Genomic DNA, 9,724 nt, shown 5'->3' on the forward strand with positions numbered 1-9,724 from the left:
TATTTAAGCATATATAATGCCGGAATACCAAAATAATGAGCATTGTAAAAAAGTTAATTAGAATTAATTTATTCGTAATAATTTTAATATTATAAAATATACATATATTAATATAGAACAATTTACACAACTAATCAATACATATGAACCAATCAATCATGCTGACAAAGATCAGGGGAAGAAGAGACTAAAAGAGATGAGGAGCTGTTGCAGGGACAGAAAAAGAAAGTGAAGCATAGACGGATAGCGCACTTCTTTAATGCGCTATGCGTTAAAATGTAAATATTGCGTATAGCGCATATATTTACCGCGCTATACCTTAACGGGTAAAACGGCCGTTAAGGTATAGCGCCTTTTAAAAGGGCGTTACATGTATTTTGGTCACTAATTTTTTTTCCACGCATTTCGATCGTTTGAGTCAAAAAAGACCACATTTTGGTTCCGGACTCTCCTAGACTCCTAGTTGCCACCAAAATATGCATACTTGTCAGTGTGCCATATCTTACTAGTGTCTGTGTTAATGTACATCAAGAGAAAACTAAGGAAGTTAAGACAAGGACATAAACCATGAAGAGTAATACACACTAGTGATTGTTTTTACTAGTTCACCTAGCAGAAGGGGTAAGTGAGCTATTGGATATGTCAGGGCTTTCTATGTCAAGAAAGCTTGTTAATAGTGTCTTTCTTGAAGATTGTGCCTTTGAACTTCCTGATGAAGACAATTTGTCAATCCCCTTTTCGATCTTGATCGCATCCTGTATGGCTGATAGGATTTCATGCATTCTTGGCCTGGATGAGCCATGTCTTTCCACACATTGTATTGCAACTTCTGCTATTCTCCATACTGACTCAACTTTGACGCGTCCTACTAATGCAGGATCCATGATACTGATCACGTCTCCTTTGCGAATCAATGATCTTGCCTGCAAAATATTGTTAGTCAGTTTTCTTTAGACATAAAAAATTAAGTAATTTGAAGTGTGGTCTCTCTAACAACTTAAGTTTTTTTATGAGACGGTCATAAACCTCAGCAAGATTATCATTGTAGATGATCAGTTTGCCTGATTAACTTTTTGCTTAGTACCGCTCGTTCAAGTACTATTCAAGTAATAAGAAGATCAATCAAAGGATTTGAACAACTTAACAAAGAAGGAGGAATGAATTACACTCAGGCTGAATTTACCTTCATCAGAAATGATCTCCACCTTGGTGAAGTAAGATATAAATTTTAATAAAACCAATTCAAATTGGTGGATTCTATTTGCCCTCATGCTTCTTTATTAATGATCATTGAGCTACAACTTTTCTTGTTCAATTTATTTCACTTTGTCCAATTAGCAACTTTTAGCACTGACCAATTATCAGCATGCATACTACTGCGCTTCCACATGTTTTTCACCTTCAGTATTTTTCTCAGCCAGACAGAACATTATGCGTGTTCTCATGATTGCTACTATGCCAACACTGGAAATAATTAATTTATCTTGATTTTCCTGAATCCTTTCTGTATTACAATGCCGATAATCTTATTAATTCTTGTGCTTAGCTGCTCTTTGTACTGACTACTGAGCTATGCCCTTTATTTTAGTTTTATAGTTCTTCTAGCTGACTTGATTTTGATACTAATTAGAGGAGATACCTGCAAAATTTCTGATGCCTTATGAACTTATGATGCCAGTTTAATGGAATTTCAACCTTATAAATTTATGGAAAAAGCTACAATAATTTTTACCCAGTGAACAATGCTCCATTCAGCACCATAGTCCTCAGTTGAGACAGGCCTTCTTCCAGAGATCAATTCCAAAAGGACAACCCCAAAGCTATACACATCACTTTTTTCTGTCAATTGCTGATTTGCATAGTACCTGTCGGAAATGGAGAAATTTGAGGACGAAGAATGAAAATGACTAGCAAAATATTCAATCTTATGATATTTTTTAGCTTACTCAGGATCAAGGTAGCCAACAGTTCCTCGTGCCACGCTTGAGACATGTGTTAAATCTTCTTCAGCTTGCCTTGATAGTCCGAAATCAGATACTTTTGCTCGCATGTTTATATCTAAAAGAATGTTGCTTGTTTTCACGTCTCGATGAATGATAGAAGGGTTGCATCCGGTATGTAAGTACTCAAGTCCTATATAAGGAAGCTCAAAAAGTTATTTTGTGCCTCATGGCTAACTAAGAGAATACATACTTCTAAGTTATCAACAGTTAAAGCATTATAATAACCTTTGGCTGCATCTTCTGCGATATGAAGACGTGCTAGCCAGTCCAAATGCTTTTGACTGGTGGACTCTGTTCACAACATTGTGGCGTGGTAAGTTTCAACACTTATTCAGTACAAGGAGGAAATGATGCAAAGAAAAAGTATAGCAATTATAGTGCAGACCACTTATGTGATCTCTCAACGTTCCATTATGCATGTATTCATAGACAAGCATGCGTTGATGGTCATCCTCAAAGTATCCAATCAAAGGAACCAAGTTTCTGTGATGAATCCTTGACAAGAGAGCCACCTGCAAGTATATTATTTTAATTAATGGTTTAAATTTGCAGCCAAAAGGAAAATCTTATATGTCTGCGACTTGTCTAATTTGTACAGTAACAGTATTAATAAGTTTTGAGTACTTCAATGGAGAAAAAAAAGTTGTTACAAAATTATGATGGTCCACTTTCTCAGATCTTTGACCTTAACAGCATCTATGTTTCAAAAATTTAAGGAATGGTTTTGTTTCGATTTAAATGAGGCAAAACTTTGAAAGACTGAGATGAGGCAGTATTATTTGTGCTCAGCTGGCGCAGCATAAGCTTATGATGTTGATTATGACGAGTCACAGATTTTAGTTACAACAAATAAGCTACATGAATAATTTGCTCACTTCTGCCATATAATTTATGAAGTCGGCTTGTGAACAGTTTTAAGCTTGTTCTAGCTAAAAAGAAATTGCTTAATCTTATTACTATTGCAGTCTCAGGTGTCTTAGCTGCAACTTATTGGGGCTTTAAGATGATTAGAAGCTTAAATATGTTGCTCCAAACAGAAATTTAACGTTTTATCTCTGTAAAAGTTAGCTCTTAGTTCATCATGTAAAGTATATCCTTGATATAGAAAACAAATTTCGCCTCTCATTGAGATGGTAACTAAAGCATAGGAACCGCAATATACCTCTGTAGCAAACTGTTTGGTGCCATGGCTTGATGAATCTGCCATAGTTTTAACAGCAACCTCCTTCCCATCTCTAAGTCTTCCATAATAAACAGGTCCAAAACTTCCCTTCCCAATTTTCTTAGAAAAATTTTCTGTGGCTTCTTCTATCTCAGATAGTGGGATATAGTACGCCACACCTTCATCCATTAAAGATCCACCTCGTGCGATTGAACAAGTTGTTGAGGCCTTTGTGCTTCTACGCAAAGACTCACCTGGGAGGAGGTATAGATGGAATGATTTGTTATGAAAGGTGATGCGCAATATATATAATTAAAAGTTAGATAGACAGCTTAGGGGATGTGTGCACCTTTTGTGTCACCTTTTTTATGAGATACTTTTGTTCTGAAGTGGCACAAAAAGAGTATACTGACTGTGATTAGAACAAATAGAAGCACAACTGCTCCAACTGAAACTCCTAGTATCACTTTGTGACGTTTATTATGCTTTGATTCAGGTCTTAGATTAGGATTTCCTTCATACCTGTGAGACAGGAAAAACAACTTTTTAAGTGAAGTTCTTTTCCTGAGTTCAAAGATAAATGTAAATGTTATGTTCTAGTCCTTAAAGCAACAACAACAACCCAGTAAAATCTCACAAGTGGGGTCTGGGTAGGGTAGAGTGTACGCGGACCTTACCCCTACCCCAAGGGGTAGAGAGGCTCGATAGACCCTCGGCTCAAGAAGACGAAAAAGACAATGTATCAGTACGAACAACAGAAAGCATACAAATAATAACAGCTCATAAGTGATGAGAGGCTAGAAACTCGTGTTTTAGCTGTAGTATTACATTCCAATTACTGCATTTTACGTGTGCTTAAGCTCAAATGATAGTGAATTACACTTAATGCGTGTTTTGTGCCTTGCAGGAAGTGATCCCGAGTTCAAAAGTTAATTTGGAGCTAAATCGATCAATTTGGAGCTTTGAAGTCTGAGTAAAAGCCCAATGCATTAAGCCGGGATTGTGTTCGGAGGTCGTGTACCAAGTCTGGATGTCAAAAGAAGATAAAAAAATTCACTCTGAGAAATTTGCACTACTGCGCCGCAGTGTGCTACGCAGGTGTGCAATTTCACGACAGGCATTGAAAACAAGCTCTCTGAAGTTTCCCACTACCGCGCCGCACTGTGCGATGCAGCGTGCAGCGCGCCTGTACAAAATTTGCAGAGCTAAGTCCTAATTCGCGCAGGAAAGGGTGTTTCGTGTGGACCCGACCCTACTTGGTATAAATACATGTAAACGCCATTTGGAGGACTTTTGACACACCGGAGACCTAGGGAGACTATTTCGGAAGGAGATTATCATCGAGTTCTACATTCCTTCATCTTTAATTTGTAATTTGATTATGCAAATTATTTGGGGAATTGTTACTATGAGCATGAGTAGCTAAATACTTAATCTAGGGTTTTGATGGAACCTGTTGAAGGATGACTTTCTCGTTATGTTAATACAGATTTGCCATCGTATTATCTCTATTTGTTCAACTATATGCTTATTGTTGTTGATTGAAAAGTCCTCAATTAGTTGTTCCTATTTAGTGTGCATTACTCGAGAGAGAGTGTATATTTAGGTTGTTGTTGAACATCATCACTCCTAACGTATATGAGGGATCAATACAAAGGGTTTAAAGGTGGGATTAGGGATAACGAAACCTTGGGTGTGATCTAAGTGAGTTGTACTTAAAAGCTAGCTAGCGTAATTCGGGAGAATATGTCTAGTATATTGTTGTAATTACTCGGGAGAGAGTTACGACAGTCACAATGCTCATGATCGATAGAGAAACTTAGGCAAATTTATAGCAAATATAGCGGAAAGGATTCCGACAACAGGGGAAATCAGAACCTTAAACCTTTTTCATTCTTGCTTACAACCAGTTTATAGCTAGTTCTTAATTATTGCATTTTTATTACGTAATACTTAATTAATAAACACCCATTTTGTTATTCAAACATCTCTGAAGGTTGAATACGTGAATTTCTGTGAGTCCAATAGCTATGATCGATAGGTTAATTCCCTGTGGGATTCCACTCCGGACTTGTTAACCGGAATATATTTGCAGCGACCGCTTTGTCCTTTTTATAAGGCATAGTTGGGCGTGATCAATAAGTACCAGAAAATAGATGGAAAACAATAACAGTAACACGTAAGAAAGGCTCAGTACTATGAAAAGTGAAAGAAAAGTGTGGACACAACAATAACCACTAGCACTCTAGGACACAACCTTATCAGACTAGCCTCTCACCCGGTACGAAGTAGAAAAGAGATCCACTACCTCCTAACCTACAACCCTAATGGTCGACCTCCACACCTTTCTAGTTCTTAAAGCATTTATGAATATTCAGGAATTTTATTTGCTCTTTTCCTAGCACAGTGTAACATCGAAGATGATGTGTATATCCAAATGTTAGACCACTGACATATTTGGTGATAATCAGCCCTTGGTATTATGGGTTACATAATTAAAGGTATACTTACTTGAAAGTTACTTTTCCTTTTAATAATGATGGAGGTATTTCTCCAGTTAGGCTGTTATTCTGGACATCTCTGCCACAAGGAAACATATGCAAAGTTAAGATAAGCTTTTTCCATGAATATAAAATATAAATAAGACTACTGATAATCCAATATGGATAATTCAAATTTGAAGAAAAAGGTTTTTTTATCCAGATCAGACCATACAGTTCTATTAAGCTTGGTAAACCTCCCAGGTATGAAGGTATTGGACCAGTCAACTTGTTGTCCTCAAGATGTCTGCATGTTAACAAAATACAGCATCCATTTAAAAAGGAAAAAACGGGATAAAGAAAAAGATTTACTTGTTAAAATGGGAGTAAATGTTAGCCACTAGTAAACATCTTACATAGTTCTTAAATTAACAAGATTGCTCAAGTCAGGGATTGATCCGGTCAGAGAGTTTCCGTCCAACCACCTATAGTAGAAAATATGAGAAACTGAAACAGTAAGATTAAAATTTGACTTGTTTTATGAGCAAGACTTACAACTCTGTCAATCCTTCCATATGGTTAAGCTCGGGAGGAATTTCACCCTTAACATTCTTGCCTGACAGTGTTCTGTTGAATCAAAGTAAGACGTCAAATTGTGGAAGAACAAATACTTTTAGCACTATGATCTGAGGTTCCATTTCAGTACCATTCTGTATAAAAGGTTTATACCATCTCTTCTTCCAGTTGTGGTTAGTTAAAGATCTCATAGGGATATGTTATCTGGTTGAATGCATCTACTCGTATTACATCAAATTTCTCTTACACAATATAACTCACATTTTTGTGATTCTTGGTGGAAGAGTTGTGCTGCAAGTAACCCATTCCCATTGCGCGGGTATGCAAGGATCACCATCTTCGTCTGTCCAGTCACTTCCCAATGACATGGAGCGGAAGGCGTTGAGAATGGTCACTTCCAAGTTGCAGCTTTAAATCAATTAGCTATATTTGGTAATAATATGCGTACAAGTAGAACAGTTACCATAGCTGGATAGAGAAAAATAGCTACACTAAGCATAGAAAGTCATTGTTACCATCTTGTTCATTGGTCTTTGCAGCAATTTGTGAATATCTACATATTTCCATTGCACTTAGTAGTGGACCTCGAGTTGAGTCACGAGTCTTCACAAAGGAGAATGACAGTATAAAATCCAATGTTATGTTCATGTAGCTAGGCTCATACAAAGTGTAACTTCCATTTGCATTCTCTGCTATATTCACCACAGCATTGCTGTAGTCCGGAACATAAGGATGTTCCATTTTAAATTTCCTGGTCTCATTTATCCCCAAGTTTTCAATCTCAGCAAAGTATGCAAAAGCTCGTGCATTCGCTGGAAAATCGTCAAGATTCAACCTATAGCTGAGCATTCCTTTAGTCCCAACTACTGCAGTCTGCATTACTTTAACAGGTGGATACTCTCTTGTGTTTGTATTTATATACTTTGTTGTGTTGATTCTTTCTGTGCCTGCAGCCACATCTACCAGAAAATTTGGCCTTTTTTCTAGATCCGAATCCCATATACGGTCATAAGGATCATCCGGATACCTGTGAGACAGATCTAATTTTTGTTATGATCTTGTGAGAGCTGAAAAAGTTTATATCTTATGGTTTATCTACTGTGATATCATCTTACAAACAAAAACTAAGCCTCAATCCCAAGCAAGTTCGGGTCGGGTATATGAATCCTTACCGACCATATCACTCCATTTAAATTCATCTCGGACCAATATTATACTAAATAAAAGGACTAGAAGTTCATTATATTTTCTATTGCCATATAAATCTCCGACAAGATTAAAAGACTCCTACAAAACATAGGACCTAAAGTAATGTACCAACATGCCTAAAACATATCCCCAATTTATTAGTATCACCTCATACAAACCTTAAAATAGTTAGACAGGAATCCTGTAGGTAACCAAACTATACCTTATAGGTTCATTGCTTTGAGCTCCAAAATCCACTCTTGCTGCAACTTTTAAGTAAAAGTTATCTTCATAATCTGTGGCATACATTGACAAATTTAGAGGTCTCAGCTCAAGAGTAGATATGAAAGGGGACTCTGTTGTTGCACAACACAAGCACACATCGATCGAGTTTGAAGGCGCTCTAATGATCATTTCCTTTACATATATCCTTGAAGATTCTGAAATGGTTATAGTTGCCCACTTAGTTGTATCTAAGTAGAGCTGAAATTTGGGGTATGTTCCCTCTGCTGCAGGATTTCCATATAGAAATGTTGCTCGTACAAGATATCGCCTTCTCTCCTTGGTGTTTAAAGTATAACAATATTTCTTGCTGTCTGCTGGAAAGTCTCTGCGCCTTTGATATTGTTGTGAGTTTACATCTGCATTCACTACCACAACTGGTTTCCCATTTCTCATGATTCCAGCATCTGTAGTCCATGTTAATCCTGTACTCGGGTCGGTATAATTTGTTGCACTTCCACAGTCTATACTTACAAACTCTGCAATATTGAAGCTTTATTTCGTGAACAAGACTGCCCATCACTTATCTTGTCCTAAAAAAATAACAACTACTCAATTCCAAGCGAGTTGGAGTCGGCTATATGAATCTTGACTGACCATGTCTCTTTGTTTAAGCTCATCTTAGACCAATATTATACAAAACAAAAATAAAAAAGTACTAGAAGTTCACTATACTTTCTACTGGCCTTTACATATTTGGCAGGATTAAAACAACAACGACCAAGTAAAATTCCACAAAGTGGGGTCTAGGGAGGGTAGTGTGTACGCACACCTTACTCCTAGCCGATGGGGCGGAGAGGCTATTTCCGATAGATCGCTCGCCTCAGGAAGACGGAAATAAAACAAGAAGAGACGATTTATCAGTACGTCGGCAGAAACCACAGAAATAGTAACAGAAGTATAAAAACCTTAAAATAGATGACATGCAATAACAATAAATAGTAATTAAGGCTCGGGGTTATGAAAAATAGAAAGGATAGTGTGGACTCAACATTAACCACTAACCCTCTAAGATCGACCCTATCAAACCCGCCTCGAACCCGGTATGAAGTAGAAAAAGCTCGACTACCCCTCGCCTACTACCCTAGTGCTTGACCTCCGGACCTTCCAATCTTTGGCAGGATTAAAAGAGACTGGGAAAACATAGAACCTGAAGTAAACGTACTAACATGATTAAAACATATTCTCAACTAATTGGTATCCCCCATATAGATATATTTTGCTAGGTCTGCAATTAATTGTTTCTAGATGGGACAAATATGGTTTTCATTGCCAGATTATGGTATAGTGAAGGGTAAAGATGCAAAGAGGACATACCTGTAACTTGGCACACAATTGCTGGAGTGAAGCAAAGAAGTAAAAGAAAGGAATGTAAGAGGAAATCCATGGAAGAAGATGCTAAGCTGTGTTCTTTTGATAAAAATGGTGTACTATATTTTAGTATTTGATTGAAGTTCAAGACTCCTTAAAGTGGATCTTAATCATCTCACTTGAATTACCTTTAACTTTTGGTTATTCAGCTTGTGCAATGTTCACTCACATCACATTCCTATGTTTTCTTTCGAAAATGCTTTTCACAAAGGAAGACATAATTCAACTTCATCTTTCAGCTTCACCTTTTTCACTTTGCTTTGGAAAAAGAATTTTTAGTATGTTGACACTTGACACCATTGCAAACAATATTTTAAATTTTTATATGCTTCACTATTACTTTTTGTTTCTTCTTCTAGTTGATTTGACCAAATCTTTAATGTTAATATATGGCACTATGAAAAATCACAAGCTCATAGTAATTGCGTGTGGGGTCCAGTTCTTTAAGGTATATGGTTCAATTATTTATTTATAAACGAATGATTCTTTTTCTTGAAAATCAATGTACAGATTTCTTATGATGTGGGCTGCGTTAGGCTATCAGAGCTTTTATTAAGAATAAATTATTTGGGGGTGTTCGTTATAGATGTGGGAAGAAAATCTGGCCATGCAAACTGCAAAAGCATCTCTTTAAAGAAAGAAAGAGAGAATCTAATTATCCC

The 9,724-nt window shown here is 36.8% G+C and overlaps 1 protein-coding gene across 4 annotated transcripts; it reads right to left on the bottom strand.

The window, feature by feature from the left end:
• Positions 1 to 207: 207 nt before the first annotated feature.
• LOC104215985 (probable LRR receptor-like serine/threonine-protein kinase At1g67720) lies at positions 208 to 9,387 on the bottom strand. 4 transcript variants are annotated; one of them, XM_009765937.2, is made up of 16 exons: positions 9,009 to 9,025; positions 8,464 to 8,513; positions 7,633 to 8,170; positions 6,737 to 7,248; positions 6,483 to 6,615; positions 6,201 to 6,272; positions 6,062 to 6,130; positions 5,881 to 5,952; positions 5,677 to 5,745; positions 3,515 to 3,687; positions 3,166 to 3,419; positions 2,389 to 2,515; positions 2,229 to 2,294; positions 1,947 to 2,133; positions 1,733 to 1,865; positions 208 to 923 (listed from the first exon to the last, which is right to left on the bottom strand). In XM_009765937.2, the coding sequence occupies exons 3-16, from the start codon at positions 8,085 to 8,087 to the stop codon at positions 606 to 608; spliced, it is 2,640 nt and encodes an 879-aa protein (XP_009764239.1). In that variant the 5' UTR covers positions 8,088 to 8,170; positions 8,464 to 8,513; positions 9,009 to 9,025; the 3' UTR covers positions 208 to 605. The 4 variants fall into 4 exon arrangements, with proteins under 4 accessions (XP_009764239.1, XP_009764241.1, XP_009764238.1 ...); XM_009765939.2 differs by lacking the exons at positions 8,464 to 8,513; positions 9,009 to 9,025 and adding an exon at positions 9,191 to 9,387; XM_009765936.2 differs by lacking the exon at positions 8,464 to 8,513 and having other exon boundaries at positions 9,009 to 9,387.
• Between the last annotated feature and the right edge of the window lie 337 nt (positions 9,388 to 9,724).

The sequence above is a fragment of the Nicotiana sylvestris genome, chromosome 12 (assembly GCF_000393655.2).
Source record: "Nicotiana sylvestris chromosome 12, ASM39365v2, whole genome shotgun sequence".
Taxonomy (NCBI): Eukaryota; Viridiplantae; Streptophyta; class Magnoliopsida; order Solanales; family Solanaceae; genus Nicotiana; species Nicotiana sylvestris.